At 29.3% G+C, this 20,860-nt stretch overlaps 4 protein-coding genes and 1 long non-coding RNA gene across 18 annotated transcripts; 2 read left to right on the top strand and 3 right to left on the bottom strand.

The window, feature by feature from the left end:
* Positions 1–269: 269 nt before the first annotated feature.
* Positions 270–3,778, bottom strand: LOC132910666 (uncharacterized). 2 transcript variants are annotated; one of them, XM_060966512.1, is made up of 12 exons: positions 3,561–3,778; positions 3,297–3,488; positions 3,005–3,152; positions 2,678–2,853; positions 2,428–2,600; positions 2,129–2,282; positions 1,942–1,986; positions 1,713–1,863; positions 1,210–1,571; positions 794–1,086; positions 611–718; positions 270–385 (listed from the first exon to the last, which is right to left on the bottom strand). In XM_060966512.1, exons 2-12 carry the CDS (start codon positions 3,372–3,374, stop codon positions 289–291), a joined length of 1,785 nt encoding a protein of 594 aa, XP_060822495.1. In that variant the 5' UTR covers positions 3,375–3,488; positions 3,561–3,778; the 3' UTR covers positions 270–288. The 2 variants fall into 2 exon arrangements, with proteins under 2 accessions (XP_060822495.1, XP_060822494.1); XM_060966511.1 differs by having other exon boundaries at positions 3,297–3,778.
* Positions 3,779–3,920: 142 nt separating this feature from the next.
* On the bottom strand, positions 3,921–9,252 carry LOC132910692 (peptide methionine sulfoxide reductase). Of its 2 annotated transcripts, none has more exons than XM_060966579.1 (5): positions 9,032–9,252; positions 6,080–6,246; positions 5,640–5,760; positions 5,416–5,552; positions 3,921–5,118 (listed from the first exon to the last, which is right to left on the bottom strand). In XM_060966579.1, exons 1-5 carry the CDS (start codon positions 9,095–9,097, stop codon positions 4,881–4,883), a joined length of 729 nt encoding a protein of 242 aa, XP_060822562.1. In that variant the 5' UTR covers positions 9,098–9,252; the 3' UTR covers positions 3,921–4,880. The 2 variants fall into 2 exon arrangements, with proteins under 2 accessions (XP_060822562.1, XP_060822563.1); XM_060966580.1 differs by lacking the exon at positions 9,032–9,252 and adding an exon at positions 7,915–8,052.
* Positions 8,152–10,652, top strand: LOC132910703 (uncharacterized). Its single transcript, XR_009658829.1, has 2 exons — positions 8,152–8,760; positions 8,863–10,652. It is a non-coding gene; the product is annotated as an uncharacterized LOC132910703 (long non-coding RNA).
* LOC132910671 (protein phosphatase 1 regulatory subunit 16A) lies at positions 10,350–20,808 on the bottom strand. 5 transcript variants are annotated; one of them, XM_060966521.1, is made up of 9 exons: positions 20,722–20,808; positions 15,799–16,062; positions 15,403–15,717; positions 15,150–15,292; positions 14,948–15,073; positions 14,792–14,867; positions 14,491–14,708; positions 14,237–14,408; positions 10,350–11,571 (listed from the first exon to the last, which is right to left on the bottom strand). In XM_060966521.1, the coding sequence occupies exons 2-9, from the start codon at positions 16,025–16,027 to the stop codon at positions 11,264–11,266; spliced, it is 1,587 nt and encodes a 528-aa protein (XP_060822504.1). In that variant the 5' UTR covers positions 16,028–16,062; positions 20,722–20,808; the 3' UTR covers positions 10,350–11,263. The 5 variants fall into 5 exon arrangements, with proteins under 5 accessions (XP_060822504.1, XP_060822503.1, XP_060822506.1 ...); XM_060966520.1 differs by lacking the exon at positions 20,722–20,808 and adding an exon at positions 17,188–17,327; XM_060966523.1 differs by lacking the exon at positions 20,722–20,808 and adding an exon at positions 17,188–17,327 and having other exon boundaries at positions 10,350–11,565.
* Positions 16,100–19,260, top strand: LOC132910694 (transmembrane protein 42). Of its 8 annotated transcripts, none has more exons than XM_060966588.1 (5): positions 16,100–16,236; positions 16,304–16,405; positions 18,405–18,593; positions 18,714–18,860; positions 18,961–19,260. In XM_060966588.1, the coding sequence occupies exons 3-5, from the start codon at positions 18,417–18,419 to the stop codon at positions 19,108–19,110; spliced, it is 474 nt and encodes a 157-aa protein (XP_060822571.1). In that variant the 5' UTR covers positions 16,100–16,236; positions 16,304–16,405; positions 18,405–18,416; the 3' UTR covers positions 19,111–19,260. The 8 variants fall into 8 exon arrangements, with proteins under 8 accessions (XP_060822571.1, XP_060822572.1, XP_060822570.1 ...); XM_060966589.1 differs by having other exon boundaries at positions 16,101–16,236; positions 18,408–18,593; XM_060966587.1 differs by lacking the exons at positions 16,100–16,236; positions 16,304–16,405 and adding an exon at positions 16,828–17,133 and having other exon boundaries at positions 18,408–18,593.
* Positions 20,809–20,860: the final 52 nt, after the last annotated feature.

Below are 20,860 nucleotides of genomic sequence, written 5' to 3'. Positions count from 1 at the left end.
GAAATGTATTTCTCATGCTTGAATTATTTGGGCACGTGTTTCTAATTTATGAATAAATATAAAACAATTAAATTTTCCATTAGCATTTAGCATCAAATTGGATTACTATATGTCTTATTCATAAATTCAAATATTTTGTCAACAAATTTAAACATGAGACTTTTGAAATGTTGAATAATCATTAATACTGTATAGGGACATATCGGATTTTAGTAATTTTAAGCAGGGGTAGTTTACTTACAACTAAAAATACTAATTGTTATAAACAGTTATAAATAATTGAAATATTTATTTATAAAAATCTAATTTTACATAATGTAAATGTTGTTTTATAAGATCTTCTTGGTTTGTGAATGGCACAATAATATTTAAGTCCAGTGCTGACCTAAAATACATATATACATTGTAAAAGCTGATAATATAATAATGTCGGTATCAGTACGAAAAAGATACAATATTCATATTTATACCGCTTTCATTAATAATATTAATGTATTTCTTTTAAATATATGTAATATCTATATTATATTACTTATTGAACATAATAACATTATATTATCTTCTATAATAAAATTATTACATAAACGTATTTCTGGTAATGAAAACTTACAAATCAGAACACAGCAAGTTTAAATCCTGAGGTATAAAGTATCTCATATGCGGAGACAAATCAACAAAAGGGTCATTATCATTTTCAAAATTGTCAAATTCTTTTAATCTGCAAAATATAAAAAGGTAATATAAATACTACTTTTATTTAAATAAAAGTAGTAACTATAAAATTTGTACTAACCGTATAATAAAATGTTTAGGCACATGTAATGCCGACTGTCCGATATTACGTTTAGATAAATTAAATACTGTAGGAAACACTGCGTCACGGAAATCGCCAATATTTACGAAACTATACTGTTCTAAATTTTTAAGAGATAAACTATTGTTCAATCTTTGTGTGATTAATGCACGCATTATTGGAGTATCTATCCAAACAACGCGGCATTCTTTATGGAGCATTTCTGCAAACCAATCAAAAGCACCAACCTCAGCCACATAATTCCATTCCATGCCATCATACCAATCGTGTACCTGTAAGGTATATAGATATTACAATTAATCAATGTTACATTATAATAAAAATCACATCTTCAGTTATAGTAAATTATATCTTTGTAATCTTTCTTAAACTGTATATTATTGTAAATAACTTACAACACACCGGCAAACATGGCTAAGTAGTCCGCGAAAATCTGCCATCAATGCCATAAACGATTCAGAACCCTTAGGATACAGCAATATAATATCTGTATTTCTAACATTGGTGTCTTCAAATTTTTCTTTTTTTTTATACTTAGTTTCATTAGTTTTAAGAACATTTCCATTGAAAATATTTCTATGAAAGCCTTTTCCTTGCATACTATAAATATGTATGATATAGATGAGATACATAACAATTCCAATAATTATAAGTATAGTTAATGTAATAATAGTAATTGGCAGGTACGAATAAGAAATTGTATCAGAATTAATTTTAGTTGGTACACCAAAAGTTGAAATAGTAATATCTTGACAACCTGTAAATAAAACATCCATTATATCTTACTACACAGCAATGAAAAAATTATTACACATCTAAATTCAAACTGGAAAATATTGACTATCTTAAGCAACAAATTAAGAAAAATATATGAACATAATAATATCAATTTACTTACTTTGGTACCAAGAACATATGTCAGGTGGTTCCCATAAAGTGTATTCTTGACATCTTATATCACGATATAAAAATATTGAAACACAATAATTTGCCTTTTGTGAAATTTCAGTTTGAAATGTCAAATTTGTATTATATATTTCATTTGTTAACTAATAATCAAATAACAAATTTTAATTATGTAACAGTATATTAGAGTATAACTGAGAAATATCAAACATAAGACTTACCAAAGTTGTATTAAAGTTATAATTTTTATCTCCTAAATAGCTGTCCTAAAAATAATATATAAATTTTATAAAAATTTAATTTACTTACATTATCTAATTATAACTTAACATATACATAAGAGCTTAAATATTTCACAATAATATGAAACATCATCAATCTATATATTATGTATTATTAAAATTTTACCAAAACATCGAAGCTCCAAACAGCATTAGGAAATTCTTTCTTATTAAAAGGACAGCTTTCATTTCCAGATGAATCATACCAAAGTTTTCCCAATCTTATTGCTCCAGCTGTAACCATAGGTTTATAAAGGAGTACCTCAAGATGTCCTATTTGTCTAAATTTAATAAATTTTCAAAATTTAAATAAAATTCTGATATTTAAGAAAAAATATTATAAAATATTATAAAAATATTATATAACTATTTTCTTAATAGATATTGTACAAATTGATCAATCTATAACTCACAATATAAACTTACTTATCAATATTATAGTCATATGTACATTCAAATATTGGTGTCATGATTTCTGTTCGTTTATATTTAGTTTTTATGAATTTATTATGTTTTAACATCTTTACATCCTTATCAAAGGAAAATTGAACAGAATAACATGCGGTAAATATATATGGAACAAAAATTCCAATAGTGTTCTAAAAAACAAAGAATAGATGTTAAATCTTCAAACAAATTATTCATTTTATACAATGTCAAAATTAAAAGTTATTACCTGATACTGTTTATCTGAAACAAACCATATGGTACTCCTAGTATGAGTTTCACTTCCATAAGAATTGTGAAATTTATAATTCACACACTTTTCTTCATTAGTTGATGCATTAGTTAACAAAGTTAATACATATTTACATATACTTTTTGGTGGTCTCATATTAATCTGTATAATAGCTGTGAAACATTAAATATGATTTAAAAATTTTATATTGTAATATAAATAGATTTAATTTATACTTAAAATATTATTATTATTATATATATATATACTTTAGTCTAATTATTTTTTCCGAAAATCTGGATATAAATATATATTATTATTTACCAGGAGATTCAGAAGCTTCATTTTTATTTTCTATTATTGAAAAATTAACATCAGTGGAAATATCTTTGCTTGTACAATATTTTATAGATGAGATATTATTATTCAAATTATTTGTTAATATTTTACAACCATCAGCATCACAGATATACTGTAAGCAAAAATTTTTTTAACAAAATAAAGTAAATATGGAGCTCTATTTTTACAAGCTATATTGATAAATGAGTGATGAATATACAAGCATAAAAATGAATATCAAATATTACATTTAATTATTTATTGTACCTATACTTACTTTACGTTCATTTGTGTATGGAAAAGATGAATATGTAACTGCAATCAAGAATGCAGTTATCATATAACCTTTAAGCATAACTGAACTATGCTTTTACAGAAGCTATATCGTATTATTTATATACTTTATAATCAAATTTTTAAATTTCCCATGAACTTTTTGCGTTTATTTAGAAAAAAGGATTCTTACAATCTTTCCAATTTAAAAATTTGACACACATCTCCGACTGTTGATATTATTTTAATGCGTATTTTTAAATGGAACATACTTATTCAATGTCGCATCCATGTTTGTAACAGAAAAATGTTGTAACGAAGTAACGATAACAATCTTTAAAAATAAAGCAAATTTGCTTGTATGTGTATGCGCATGTATGTATACACATGCGCGTTGCTCAAGCAGCGCCTTTTAAATTCGGTATCTATACATACATATAGTGATTAAGATATTGGCTACAAAAAGTAATATCTGAACTGTTAATATTTGCAAAAATATAAGAAATTTACAAAGAAAAAATATAAGAAAGTTACAAAAGAATTGTAGACAAACTTACCTATTCTTAAAAGTTACAATGCATATAATCAAGAAAGGAGAAAATACAGAAGAGAAACAAAAAGAAAAGTATTTAAAGTATTTGTAGAACTCGTAATCGTTATTTTAATTTTTCAGCCATTTTACTGATTTTTATAAAAAATTATTATATATATTTTGATTTCTTCGCAATGCAAATTAATTTTATATAAGTAAAGTGTATATAAAAGACAAATTATAATGTGAAGTAAATGAATTAGAAGCACATTAAATTCCGATATACAGTCGTATCTCAGTTCACCATACCATGTATCTATATGTACGTAAGCGTGCGTATCTGACAACACAGTTGTCTTGAAATTATATACATTTACTAATACTCGTGGTCATAATTCTTAATAAATATTACATAATTGTATTTTTATATGTAATAAACATTTGTTATATGAAATAGTAATATTATCCAAAAAGTTACAACTTGAAGAATTTAAAAAGCATGCTTCAGTTGTATGCTCTATAATCATTTGTTTTTTTTTTTTTTTTTTTTTGGATGAAAAATAACGCGATAAACTTATAAAACTTATAGAATGTACGAAGTGATCAAAAAACAAATTATTGCAAACAGAATTATCTGTATATACCTTTCACAGCCTATCTTACTGCAAATTAATTTTTAGTTCTTTTTAAAAAACGACATGTCGATACTGCTGAGCAAACAAACCTGCTATTACTCATTTATGTATGAAGTACAGCATTAATATCCTGTTAGTAAAACTTACATACTACAATAAAAATGATAGAAAACGAGAGGTTTTAATACTAACAAGAAGGATATTTACCGAACATAACTACTTTTTAAAATCGAGCTAAACCCTCATTCGCATTATTAGAATCGTTCGGCGAACAATTCCAGACATATTCTTTTAAGACAGGTTCATAGAAAACCTGCATTGCGTAAGGAAGTCTTTTGTCAGATTTAAAAACTTCTTCTTACGAGGAAATAAATCCTATTTGATCTGTACTACATACGAAGAATTATTAAAAATTCTTAAGCTAGCAATATAAACCGTTTCCTTGATTTTCGATTACATATTTCTGTAAATACTGCGCAGCTTTCTCACTTAAACCAAGATTAGGTAAGTCTTTTTCAAATTGTTCGATCGTTCCAGCACCAGCAATGTAACCATTCAATTTAGCAGCTAAAGGTGAATTTCGAAGAACCTCGTCGCTGGTGAGACCTGTAGTTTCGATTAACCATGGATGATTTCGAAGTCGATACTTTTGATGATAACTGGAAAAAATAAAAACGAATCAATCATTTAAAAATATTGAAAATCACTTATTTAAATATTTTAATTCGTTGCGGACGAAACTAAAATTTTTAAGTAAATATGAACGATATATTTAGCCTAATAAAGATCAACGTAAAAGATCGCATCAAATAATATTACATCATTAATTGATGGAACTTTCTCTCTTTTTCTATCATATAACAATGTTAATTAAAGTAATGTATCGATCTAAAATCATTTCCTTTTGTACTTTTCTACGAAAAAGATAGTTATAGTTTTATTCGCATTATTCTTACTCCTCAGCCGGGTAGAACTTTTCGAATTTTCTTATCTCGGTGAGAATTAAATCTGTACGCTTCCGCTGTTCTTGTTCACGTGATTTTTCAGCTAGCAACTTTTGTTCTTCATCATGATACAAGACCAGTGACATATACTGGAACCAATAGCACAAAATAATCTTTTAATAATTAATAAGATTGAAAATTAAATACTTATAATAAAAATCATTATACACATTTACCTGTCTCTTAATCTTTGTAGTGAGACCATATTCATGATTCTGCCAAAATAAAGCGAGTAATTGTGTATATGATATTACGTCTGGATTATATTCGATATCGACGACTTCCGTATGATCTCCACTGTAAACGAGAATAGAATAGATTACGGTATTACAGGTCATAAATACGTTACAGAGGTATTATCTGATATATAGCGATTAATAAATTTGCTATAAAAAAGAAACATGTAGAAGGTATTAATATTTGCACTAGAAAATTAATAAAAATATATGTATGTAAGTGTTATTTTGTAAATAATTATCTTTATTGTATATTTTTGAAAAATGATATTAGATAAATTATTGTTCAAGAACAAATTTTGCACATACCTAAAAAAAAAAGTTTTAGACGTATTTAATTATTCTTAGAGAAAGAAAATGAAAATGGTATAAGAACATACATATTTCTATAAGTTGGAGATTCCTTTTGTCCTCCGGCATAGCCAACGCAAGTCCTAATTACACCGGGTAAAACGCCAAAAAGACAATCGCCAGCCCAAAAGCATCCCATTCCGAATGTTGCACGTTTTGCTTGGATTTCTTCGAATTGTCCTGGCATCTTGTTCGACTATCGTCATCAACACGTGCCAAATCACGCAGAAGGTCATGAAAGAGAGTACTTGATACAATTACAAAAATGCTAACTGAAATTGAGTATGCTAGATTATATCAACGCAGGGGATATAAGCGAAAATCATTCATCATGATACAAGACCAGTGACATATACTCAATTCACCAATTCACGTGCTGTAATGATATTTTGATTTGATCCGATAAAGAAACCTGAAACCTGCTAAGTAACGGTTAAGCTGAGGATGACTAGTGGCAGAATAGTATTAATTTTCTAGCGAGAATTTTATCAAACAAAATCATTTTTCTTTTATATAAAGCACAAAAATTCTTAATTCTTTCTCGATATTAGTAGAATTTTAGAATTTTAAACATTGGAAATGTTTTTGACGGGTATTAGTGTTAGACCTAATAAAATGATTATGAATATGAATAAAATTAATTGTAAGTATTTTAGTATCAACACCTGTTTGGAGATTTCGTTTGTTTAAAAAATTATTTTGCCATATATTGACCTTGTATCTTTATGCTTAGAAACAGTCCTTTTTTACGACACCCGTTGTGTATAAATTACAGATCTGATGCTTGTGTCAGATGCGTGTACAAAAAAAGCGTGAAGAAATTATACAGGGTGAACCACATAACTTGATCACCTTCATCGTTTCCGTTAATGAAATTATTTTAAAATGTATTACTCTGTAATAACATACTTTAAAATTCAAAATTCTTTTCAATATTTAAACATGCAATACTAATATTTTTTCTTACAATAAAAATTACATTAATTAATTTGTTTAATTTTATTTTCGAATGTATGCAAAAATGAATATATTTTCATATCCTGTAACTATTTCAATATATCAGAATTAGAAGTATAAAAATAGAGTACATACTTGAAAATATATTGATGTATCTTACAAGACGCTTAAAATGCTATTCATTGACTTCAATATACTTGAATCTATTGTAGTTTAATCTCATGAACACAGTAACATGTAATCAAAGATGGATCTATTGTGTGATTATGTACCACCATTAAATATTATTCATCACCAAACAGATTTTTTAAATCTTACTATTTCATAAAAAAAGAAAATTATGTAAATTGTAAATTAGAACTTCCTACTTTTCCAATTATTTAAGGAAATATTTTTGGAATTTTTTTACTTCCCGTCAATATATAATTAAATAAAAATACCTACAAAAACAAAGTTCTGAAAATTAGCCAAGTTATGTGACTTTTTGAAATAAAAAGTCAAGCATAAACTAATATATAATAGCTTATCTATAAGTGACAAGCAGTTCAGATGGTTTAGTTACATGATTTGATTAACAAATTGAAATTTATGACATAACAACTTTTATTGATGACAGCTTAAAGAGATTAATAAAAATAATTAAAGTTTGTCAAAATAATAAAATATTGTTAATCATGAAAAAGTAATTGAATTTGCTGACTTATTTACTTTCTTAATTACTGAATTTTCTGTTTTAATTAGTATTGTACATTCTAATATTTATTAATAAAATCTACTTTTTGAAAAATTCATGTGATGTTTTAAGCAGTATCAATATGTAACATCTTTTCTGTTTAGTAGAAGTGTTATAAAAATACGTTAAAATTAAAATAAGCTAATTTTAAATGATATTAAAAAAATTATTTACCTTATTTTACGATAAAATAGAAAAATTTAAAATATAAACGAAAAGATAAGAAAGTAAAGATTCACTCCAAATTCAACGGACGATACTCCGTTGATGACTGAAAAGAACAAGAAACTACCGCGTGCTTCAGCAGCTCTACCTTTTATCACGGTATCCCTCCTCTTTCTCTTTTCCCTACTCTTCAATACGAACAACCACCACTCTTTTCTCAGAATACATATTTCGTTAGTAAGTAGCTTTTCTTTAAATCTCAATTCAATTTTCAATTTTAATAATCCGATATTGCTGTCTTAGCATTTCTGCTTACATTTTCTACTATTGTGTTGGTTATTTGGTAACAAAAATTGCATTTGTGACGCCACAGAGTATATACATATATACTTCCTAACGGTAAAGACTGGTAAAGGTTACTTGTATATTTCATTATAATTTTAATGTTTAAATGGTGCTGTGCATTTCATTCATACATAAAATTTACAAATCGTGTAGTAAAATATCTATAAGTATTTCTTTACAAATGGGATACATATAATCATTAGCCTAAAACTAAAAGGTGCGTGTTTTAAAATACCGGATCAAAGAACGCGGCTAAAAATATCGATATTAACCTCACTCGCGAGAGATACTGTGCCATTAATCGATGTCAAATCTCATTGTATATAGGGTATGTGTTAATTGTCAATTTAACTGGAGTTCAGTAAGTTATTCGCCTGAGTTGCATCAGAAAATTGAAGCCACATGTGTCCGTTACATTAGATAACAATTGCTGGACCGACTGATGTAATTATTGTACCCTGCACACTAAGCTCAGTAGCTCGTCATCCACGGCTTCGATCATGCAGAGAGGTTATTATCGCGTCTTTTATTTCCTGTGTATTTGATGTTTACAGTGATACATAATATCTGATGTAATTTATTCATTTACAAATATTTACTGGAGCATGGCAGTATTGGGAAGTTTGGCATTTTCATAATGCCAAATATAGTACAGGCGCATAGGTTGGGCATGCATCATTCCACAATCGTCGAAACGTCGGATTTAATCATATAATAAATCTAATCAAAGATAACTTGATTGACAAATATAGTAAAATAGTACAAATTAATGATGACATACCAAGTAGCGATAGTTGATTGCGATGAAACTCCTGCGTAGTAAGAGGGTTAAATTTGGTGTCACCATCTTTGATAGAAATGTCTATTGATAAGTGGTCCAAAAAAAGAATCATTCATTCATTAATATTGTTAAAGACAATAGTACAAGTTAAATTGTTTTGCAACAGTTGAATTGGAATCTTTGCAACTTTGTTCGAATATTTGTTCATTCCGATAAAATGTAAATGTTTCATACGATTAGAAATATTGATTTGAAAAATGTTTAACGTAATGAAAATGCAATGAATTTTATGCATTTATACTTATACCTTTCTTCGTAACTTTCGTTAGGCTAGGTCTTCTTTGAAAATTTAATCAGCTTCGATTAACGTGAGCATGTCACGGCTCAAAGTCCCTCGACATCCCTCATGGTCAGGCCACCTAGGCCTGCCCATCGTCACGGTGGCACGTATTAGGCCCAAGGAACCCCCATAAACCGCATCTGTTAAACATTAAGGTACAGTCATATAGACATCGCCGGTTTATGAAGATTCCCAAAAATCCGTTGGTCTGTTGCACATCCTCGCTAATTGCGAAGAAAGCAGATGTGCCCTGCGAAACTGCTGGGTTTTCCTCAAGAACAAGGACACCCATGAGCCAAATTTGCAGGAGACTTTCTCCTCATATTGTATTTATTAACATTGGCCATAACCAATGGGCATCGCGGATCGTTACCCTCACTATTCTACCCAAAAGAGTAAACAGCGAATCCGCGTCCTTAGTTCGGAAGGAAACACCCTCACCGAGTTTTCCTCAGTAAGAGCAGTAGAGCAGTCGGAGAGTCTTGAACAGTCACGCCTAGAGCTCGGAAGTGCATTGTAAATATAAGAATAAAATAAAAGTTTCTTCTCTCATTAAATTCATTATTATTTTACGTGACAAGCACGTGATTATCACGTTCAACGATGGAGGATGTCAGGGACATTTCCAAATATATTTAAAATGGAAAATGATATTTTAACGTGCATAGAATTAATTTATTAAGATGGTATAATATCGAAACATTATGTAATTATAGTAAAAGTATCTGTTTCATTCTTTACTGATTCACACATGAGTATATTTATTACATATGAAAATAATAAAAATATGAAATATGAATGTAATGAAAATTCAATTTCCACTTCGTAAATCTGACGATTAAAGAAATGCATATATAAAATTTATATAAATGGAAAAAGTACGGAAATTAATATAAATAATGTTAGAATGTAAATTCTCATTAAAATGTAAAAATATGCAATGCATATTTATAGGATGTGAAATTAATGTTGATTGAATATCATATAATTCAAGATATATTTCTAAGAAAAAATACAGGATATATACTATTGCGGAATAACGGCACACATCAAAATTTACAAATAAAAGTATTCGTAGAAATATGTATATCTAAATGAATATAAAAAATATTATTTATAATTAACATTTTTATAAAAAACACGAGAAATATCTACGATATACGATATCATACATAGTAGTCGCAAAAATGAGTTCTTGCGCAATATACAATTCAATAATTATTGTTTGAAATATACATTATTTTTACGCTGTAATAAATAAAATTCTGTACATATTCGAAACTTAACTATAAATTCAGTTAATTGTATCGCAATTACTTAAATATTCGCTTAAGTACAATACAGATTAGAAATCTATACGATCCCGTTATCTCGAATTTGTAAGCGCATCATCTGTTCAAGACCCCACGCGATTTCCTTTCAAAATCGTACGCGAACAGCTTATAAAATTAATCAAGGTCTAAGAAACTATTAGACGGTACTTAAAAGACAAGATCGAAACAGATGTTAGTTTGCACCATATCTAAATAAAAGAATCTCGTTTGGTACAATTATCTACGGTTTTCTATGGAAGAGATACATAGATTTATAAGTACATGTTGACGAAGGTACTAAAGTTGCGGGAAATAAGAATAAAATGGAATTAAATGATTTTTAAAGAAGGTGATGAGTAGACTGCGGATTTTTATATTTTTATAAATATACTTAAAGAAATGAAATTTAAATAGAAATTTGTTTCATTTATCACATATTATAATAAATACTCTACTTTGCATATTTTATGTTTTTGCATATTATATGCATTGTGTGCATTTTTGTACTTTTAGATTTTACAAAAATGCATAAAAATTCGCAATCTAGGTAGTGGTAAGGAAGAAAGTAATTAAAAATAATTACATGACAGTACAGCAACTTTTTTCAGAATGATTATCACCGACAATGTCGCTGGTATTTCCGGTGAATCGCTGAAAATCCCTGCCAGTGTTGAGTTCAGAATTGGAGATAGGCGATCCAGGAATACCATTTCCATTAGCATCTATCGATCCAGCGGATATATGCCGATTTTGTGCCCTTTGTTTCTTCAAATCCGATAATGATTTGACAAAAACTACCGAGACGTGTATGTTGATCTTGCCGTTGGTGTCGCTGTCTGACGTGTAGATCGGCTGCTGATTACTGATCGGCGAGTCGGGCCCTGTCACTATCGAGGCAAACATGTAAATCCAATGCTATTTCTTGTTCCTTCTGGTTCACGTGAAATTTGCTTTCCTTCCCTCTCATCCCATTCCACCTTGTATTACCCTCCACCTAATTCCCCTTTTCATACACTGAAATAGCACTTCAAAAGAAACTCGACTAGTATGAAAACTAGCAGCCATGCGCTAAGCGGTACATGCTTTAGCAATAAGCATTAGAAACATTGCATGACGGAGCACCAGAAACATGTTTTCTTTATTCTACATAAAAACACCTTTATCCTTCGTCTTCTACCTTCTATCGCATTTATTATCATGTTCTCAGACTTCTTTTTTAGGAGAAAGAAGAAAATTTTTAACAACATATCGGTTTCTTCTTTACCCCGATAAAAAGTGGATAATAAGTTACTTTTGTTTATTAGTTTATCGCGTTGTAAACTAAATCTTTAGGTTTTAAAATATGAAAGCATTTATACAAATTTTTGTATTATAAAACACAAAAGATTTAGTTTACAATTTGATATTTGTATGCATTAAACATAATATTTGTATACAGAAATATGTATGTACATACAAAGCAAATAATAGTTGAATTCTCTGGAACACTAAAATGACTTAATATTTTTCTAGACATATGAATTAATACTAGTTTTAGCTGTGTCAATGTCCAAACATATTTTTTATTATAATAAAGTAATAGGATTTGTCAAATCAATCATTTCTTAAACTAATGCCTTTGATTTATGCAACAAAATTTATTAAAATATAATAATACGCAATATAAATATTACAATAACATCATCATAAATTTTATTATTTTTAAAAGATAACAAGTGTGCTATATGATATTAAATATCAACATTTTATATCAACATCTTTATAGTAATAATCAACGATTTAAATATGTATCAAAATATTTAAACAAATTTTTAATTGTATAACTTTTTACTTTTAATTAAAACCAATTTTATGCTTGTTAATGTTACATTTTATCAGTATGATTGATTTGATGTGGAATCTATTATAGACTCTTATTAGCAATAATACGAAACATAATGTCGTGACACAATTGACCTCGTAACGACTTTATCATTTAGTGATAAAACTAAAAGACGGGAAGACACATCGCGCGAGTACGTAACTAACATTGAATGAATACAGTTAATCATTAGCAGAACCAACATGTTAGGTGTGTGAGAAAATTCTATTTCTATTTTTCTTAACATTGTTTTTTATTGTTGGCATATAAGTTTTTTATGTCATTAGGCAAACATTGAATCATAGAACATGTACACGTAAAATCGTAAATATTAAAATGCTTTGTTATCAAATCAGAATCAATAAGAAGCAAACGAAATAAGAGCTATATATATATATATATGTGTGTGTGTATGTGTATATATATATATATATATATATATATATATATATATATATATATATTTATATCTATAAATAGCAGTAGCTGTCGTCTATTTGCTAAACATGACAATTTACTGTTATAATGTGAGTAAATAAAGAATATGTCAGAACTTTTCACAAATCTAATATATATGTATGTATATTACAGCAAATCGATATGTTTAATGTTTTAATTCACAAACTTTCTACGATATGTAAATATTACGTGAAAGTGCTCATTGAATATTGATTACTGATGCATTACAATATAGCTTCAAGTTTAGTTAATCTGTTTGGTAAAATATGAAATACTAGTAATATTACCAAATTAAACTACATTTGCAATACTTTATTTACTTCACAAAGTAATTTTTTGGGAAACTGTTACAGTAAAAGTCTTCATCCTACTTGTATATATATAGGGAGAGTATTAAGTTATTTGTGTACTATGAATGTGCGTTTAAGCTTAGTACATTTTAAGTAGTAAGTATAAAATCAACATTACAGGAGCTTGGTTTTTGACTGTTAAACTTATTATAATGTCTCTTCACACATAACGACCAATAAGCTTTGCCAAATGCTAACATATTATTTGCAAAAAAGTACTGAAAATTAAGCCAATGCAATTTAGCCCTTGCCACAAAAAGTTTAATTCAGAGAAATATTTTTACGCTATAAAGATATTTTAAAAAGAGAAGAACATATTATATATACACAGCACATAAGTAATTCAACTGTTACAAGAGAAAATTTCGAACGTACAATCACGTAAGTTAAAAAATAATACATCGCTGTGTTGAAAAATACGTTTAAAGAAATAAGAAAGTGATATAGAAAACTGACCTCGCAATTATTCAGGAGCACGACGCAGTAGTAACAGAAAACAGAAAGGGCTGATAAATGATCAATGCTTAATACTTTTGTTAAATAATTTATAGTAAAAATTACTGTTCCAATCTTTATACTAACATAATAGCGATCATTTATAATTCTTAACTGTCAGTCTTTAATTCATTTCTTTGGATTATCAAAAATTCGTTAAGGAATATTTTGCTTTGTTTTAAACATAATAAGCGCATGATAAATATAAAATTACAATAACTATACAACGTTAACAAGGTCGAGTTATGCGACCAAACGCACAGTTTAAATGGACATGACACGTTACGTATTTCTTTTTTTGCACAAATCTTATGCATAAAACTACCATTTACCAGAGGATTCTACTTAACCATAACCAGTGCGAGTTTAACATGATTTGGAATATACCTGATTCTTTATCGACGTCCTCATGAAGGAAAGATTCATTATCTTTCCCCTCAGGAGCTTTACGTGCAGCTGTTGGTGGTACATTAGAATCTGTTTCGCTACTTGTATTTTCTCGTACGTTGGCTTCGTTTTCCGATTGTGGAACATTCGCATTCGAACCGCCAACGTATGTCTGAAACATAATTTCTCTGTTGTTTGATTTTAATTGTTTCTAACATTACATAATCAATAATAAATATTATTTTCTTTGTTACCTGTTGCGCTTGTAATCTAAGACGAGCTTCTTCTTGAGCATCTTTTTTTGTAGTCAAAACTTTATCCCTTATTGAAGTTCTTCTTACGCTTTGAGTACGTGTATTTATACTTTGAGATCTGCGTACCCGTCTTCCCTGTGCTTCACGCAATCGTTTACTTTCTTGTTCTGTTTTAAGTTCTACTATCCTTTCCCTAATTTCCGGATCTTCGCAGATATCTATAAAATTAAATTTAACAATTTATTACTATTTCATACAAAAAATATAATCTTCAAAATTTTATTAGCAAAAATATTTTTACCAGCTGGTGTTTCATCATGTTTATTCTTTGCATTTAGATCAGCTCCATTTTGTACTAGTAACTCAAGAACTTCCAACTAAAAAGATAAAATGAATGTAGAAAATGGGTTTAATTTAAATAAGTTAGTTAGTACAGAAAACGTAATTCAGATCATACATGGCCCCAGCAAGCAGCTGCATGAACTGGTTGCCATTTGTCATTATCTTCGACATCAGTTGAAACATGTTGGTCTAAAAGAAATTCAACTACCCTTAAATAACCATTTGCAGCTGCAATGTGAAGCTAAAATTGATAAAAGAAAAAGATTATTGACAATTACTTTTTAAAATTAATAGACTTAATAAATTGGTATACATACAGGTGTAGCACCTTGATGATCTTTATATTCTAGATCACCACCTATAGAAGCTATATTTTGTAAATCTCGTAACATTTGAACTTCTATTGAAGCCCTAGTCTCATCTATTAATTCTTGAGTAACACCTCGTCTTGCCATTTCTCCTACAGTTATATAAACAAATTAAAATCAAAAAATCATTCCTGTGTATTTTTGTAATCTTGCATTTTTTAAGTAATTTTTAATTACAGATATGTATTTTAAGGATTTTTACCTTCAATGCAATCTAATGTTTTTTCATCTTCACAAATATCATAAGGCATATTACCATCAGCATTCACAGCTAATAAATTGGCACCTCTAGCAATGAGATTTTTAACTAAGTGTAAGTGGCCACAGGTAGCAGCAGCATGTAATGGTGTCCATTTTTCACTATCTTCTGCATTAACATTTGCTCCAAACTCGATTAGTAATTTCATCATTTCTTCATTGTCATCTATACAACACTGATGTAAAGCTGTCAATCCATCTTCATTAGTTGAATCTGGATTTACTCCTTTTTTCAAGAGTCGCCTCACTAAAGCATATGCTACTTCTTAATATGCCGACTGATATACCCAGTTATATTAAAAGAAATTGCAATAGTATTATAAAAATTATGTCAGATTACCTTCATCAATGTCATTTCTTGCTGCAGCTTCTAATAGCATTACACTGTCACTAAAATATATGTGACGTTTGTTACTTGTATGTCTGGTTTGATGTCGTAGCCATTCTTTTTCACGTTGACGCCATACTTTTAATTGTTGGAGTCTTCTGTGACGAGCCAAATGCAATCTCTCTTGTGTTGTTAACCTTTCTACATGTACCATTTCTGCTACTAAATCTGAATGTTCCATGGCTATATTTTTGTAATTTTCACAGCTGTATTTACCTACTCAAAAGAAACAGATTATATTTTGTTTTGTATGTATTATTTAGTATTATAATGTGTTAGTGTCTTCAATACATATGAAACAGAACTCTTATCAGGAATACTATAATAAAACGGGATTTGAAAGCCAACAAGATTACCTTTACACTTATAAAACCATGAATACATTTCAAGGTATTTTAAAATTTTGTGACATACATTAGACATCATTCTGTTATAATATCAAGTTTTGCTCTTTTAGATTCAAAATCTGTGTGAAATTAACTGCTTCTTCATTCGGTATTTCATTGTGAATGATATCATACTTTTATCCAAAACTTTGTCATATTTATCAACTACTTAGGTAAGTAAATGTACATTATTTACACAAATGTTCCAAAATACTTATTTGACTCATCATATAATCAGTAATAATAAGTTGACGTTGCTTTGTAGTTTTTTCTTAAAACAAAATATGTTTCTATTACACTTTTTTAAATTTATGAAAAAAATGAATTTGTACTTAATAATTCTGAGAGTTACTTTATGAAAATGTTTTTTACACAAACCTTATAATTTTTAAACATGATATGATGTAATCAAAGCATTAACGCAATAATATAATATATAATAATTGTTTTCTATATAAAACTAAAAACTACATGTAAAAATCAATAAAACAACTAACAACAAAATTAATGAAAAATTATAAAATTATCCTTAATTAAATTATCACCAAATAAAAATGTACAATTTAATCTTATCTTACTCTATACATGATATAGTGTAATTTTTCTATGATAAATTATATAATTAAAAGATTTCAATAGGTAACGAAAATAACATATGCAAAGGTGTTATATTGGGTGGCATTGTTTTCTCATTCTTTAGTTCTTGTTTCTTATTTCAACGTATGGAAGAAACAATATATTTCTCGTATAAAAGACAAAATAGGTGAAATAGAAGAATACAGGTGAAGAGTGGGAGAAAAAAATAGAATCAGTGATGAATAAAATATCGATGGAACTGACTTAGAAACGGAAATGCGAGTGTGTATGCCATTTCATGATTGTAACTCGAGAGTTAATGCAGGTGAAAGAAATCTGTTCTATGACTGGGGGGTGTCAAATCGCGGTATCTACTCACATCGGCAAGTGATCGCTTGCTCGTTCACTTATTCGTTCGCGATCCAGTGGAATGCGGAAGTTTACTCGTTCGTTCGTTCATTCGTTCGTCTTTTGTTTCTTTTTTCGTTCGGTTCGGAAAACGGGCGAGATGAAGGTAGGAAATTTTAGTATCTTGCCAAGTTGAACTGAAAAGTGGAGCTGAATCTCGCGAATACACGACGTAGCGGAGAGAGAGAGAGAAAGTCACCGTGTTGATTGATCAAAACGTAACATAATTTTTACGGTCTCCCCGATGTGACGATTCCACTAAATGAAATTGTACCGAAGAGGGTGGACGAACCTCTTGCTTTTAATTTCACGAAAATCACGTCGCGTTTGATCTCGTCGCGGCGCCGTGCACGCGAGGAAACGCGTACCTGTCAGTCGCCATTTTTAAACTACCTGTAGAAAACCATTCGCGCGTTCCCTTCACCGCGCGCTAACTTTGTCTTTTTTCAAATTATGTATCTCTTACGTGCGACCAATCTCTATGCGTACACGCGCTATATGCTGTGTATTCATTTTATTTTCTACAGATTATGGTATATTTGTAACACATATCGAATCAAAAGATCGTGGAACTTAGTGCTTAACACCTTCTTGGAAATTCAAATATCGCTATTAATTTATGACATACACAATGTATGTATGTACATTGTTATCTTACCATTCTTTCTCTGGTATAATCAAATTAATTTATTGAGTCATTGAATCTCGGGATTTAACTTATCTTAACGATTCATTAGTACTTTTTTATTTATTTAATTATGTAAGAATATTTACTAGTCGATAAATTTTGAAAAAGATTCTGTTATAATTGATGTGAATTGTATACTTATTTAACCTTTTCTTCTATCTCTCATTTTTTGTGTAAGTAAATAAGAATATTACAAATTGAATTATTAAATAAAGTAAAGTAATAAAGCACAGTGTCTTCCTTATATACATAATTATTCATATTTTATTAGCACGAAGATTTTTAATAAGATGAGTAATTAGTGTTGATTTGTTTTTCATTCATTTTAATACTCCCGCCATGAAAACAAGATCCGTAGTCATCGCGCATAAAGTATAGGATGTTATACTTTGTTTACGGTACTAGTAGAAATCTCAGTTTCACATCAGTAAAATTAGAAGTGATGTGGGTTGAAAATAATTCTATGTCATTATTTTATAAGCGAATTAATATATTAACAGGAGTGCTTAGTAATGAAACGTAAACTTTCTTCGTCGTTAACATTGAAAGAAAGTCAACCTTCCTCGACATCATATATGAAAGAAACAAAGCAAGAACCAAATATTCGTTTAGCTGTCGTCAGTGGATTCTTTGCAACTATCGGAAGTCTACTTGGTAAACTTGCTGGTGGTGCCGATGTGGATTCCATTGTAAGTGATGTTCTTCGCAACTATTATTTGCATAAAGAGTATTTAATAATATTTACAATCTTGTGTATAAATTAAATTCCAGTATTTTTATTCAAAACTAATTATTTATTTCTTAATAAGTTCGGATTGCTGCTTAAAGGAGTACTTTTAATACTAATGATAATAAGCAACACCGTGGGCTACGCATTTTTCGTAAAAGCACTCAATGCTAGCGGATCTTCTTTACCATGTACAATAACTAGCGCCGCCACCAGTTATATCTGCTCGGTATTTTACTTATTCTTCTATCGATATATATATATATACTAAAACGAGAACACAAAGGAAAGTGAATGCATATTTAGATCTAATTTATTTTTTCTTAAAGGCTTTTACGGGTTCCTTGATTTTTAACGAATCAACGTCGCTTACTTGGTGGTGCGGTATATCTTTCGTTATTCTGGGTTTATTAGTCATCTCTTGTACGCAATCCAAAGACGATCATGTACCTTCCCTGAAGAGATCGAAGAGCGAATAACTTCCGAAAATGATTTGGAAATCTTTTTATGCTACTTTCTTAATATTATACTGAGTCTACATGTTATCTACATGTAATAATATTATTATCTATTTTCGTATGTATTACATTGAATAAATAAATAAACAATTATACTGAGACTTTTTTTAAGGGAATTGCAAGACCTCTTTCCTTTTCGCTTTTTTTTCGTACCAGTTAATTCTTTTTCTTGTTAAACTGTTATTCGTTTTTAAATCTTCGAAACCATATTTCAGCTTTGCAAAATTTATTTCATTATTTGTCATGTGATATTTGTGATTGCCCATGATTTACGCTACTTAACCGAGCGTATAAAGATTAATACAGGCTTATCGTCTTTGGTTTTCATTTCTCTTTTAAAAAAAAGATAATGGAAAATACGAAAAGAACGACCGAGAAACCGGCAAGGGAAAAGACCTGAAGTGTACTTGTTTAGAGACTAAAGTGGATCTCCGTGCTTGTAATAGTACTGGATAAGAAACGCGAGGAAAAAAAGAATAGAAGATTCTTCCGCCCTATTTCCTACTACACGTAGACTATACAAATTCCTTTTTGATTGTATTGAATCAGAAGTTCTTTTTAATCTTACAATAACGTTTTGTCTTTTTCATTTCTTTATTCTTTTTTGTTAAAACAACTAAACATTAAACATTAAACATTAAACAACTAAAATTAATATTAAAATTAAAAGGAAGATTTCAAAGTTGATCGTGTTTACGAAACTAATTGTAAGTACAAAAAAATACTAGATTTGAAATTCTAAGTAAAAAAATCTTTAAAATTTCGATCTAAGAAGAATTAATCAATCCATTAAATTGATTAAATAACGAGCCTTTATTTATACTGTCTGGGAAGTTGACGTAGGTTAGTAACGAAGCATCCTACTAGTCCAGGGTTACTAGCACTTCGTTACATAGGTAGTGTACCCTAGTTAAACGTATATGTGTACCGAACTGTCCAAGAAGTTTCAGTCGACCAGGTTTTTACTTTGTGGGGCAGGGTCGTGGTTCATAGGTATATCATGCAGTTGAAAAGGAGGGTATTAGAAGGAGAACGTAAAAGAGGAGCAAGAGGATGGCTTTATCGAGCGGCGGCTGCGCCACAGTGTTATTCTCTACACTGCCGCCTACCGGTTGTCAGTCATTCCCAACAGTCCAAAATATGATAGTTTCTCTCTTTTTATCTTTTTTAATAAATATTTTCCTACTACTGCTCTGCTACACATTTGCGTAACAATAAACACTTGTTCATAATCTTCCATACCATTAAGTGTACAATTTTGAACGGTAAATCTTGAAAATTTGTATGATCTATTAACCGCTCGAGCTGCTTTAAACACTCGACTCGTGTAATTGCACTTCTCAATAGATTAAATCATTATTTGAATCATCAACATCGACACCTTTCTTATTTTCATTGAATTTACAAGAGTATGTTGTAACAATCGTCTATCACTGTAAGTTACAATCATTATTCACTTAACGCTCTTGTAATAATCAAACATTAATCAAATAATTAGCATTTAATCGTCTCAGATTTTCGAGATTATCCGTTTCAAGTGTTTTTATACATGTTTTAACTCATCACCCTTACCGTGGTAGGCCTTCCGTTATTCAACGAGTTCTACTGTCCCGTGCACGCGCCTTACTTTCCCCTCCACAACACTTTTATCCCCACCACCGATAGTTCTCCCTCTCGGTGGCGGGTGCCCCTAGATTCTAGCAACGCTTCT

Source organism: Bombus pascuorum, chromosome 9 (genome assembly GCF_905332965.1).
Source record: "Bombus pascuorum chromosome 9, iyBomPasc1.1, whole genome shotgun sequence".
Classification (NCBI taxonomy): Eukaryota; Metazoa; Arthropoda; class Insecta; order Hymenoptera; family Apidae; genus Bombus; species Bombus pascuorum.
The sequence above is the reverse complement of the archived record's forward strand: the minus strand, read 5'-3'. Positions and strand labels throughout refer to the sequence as shown.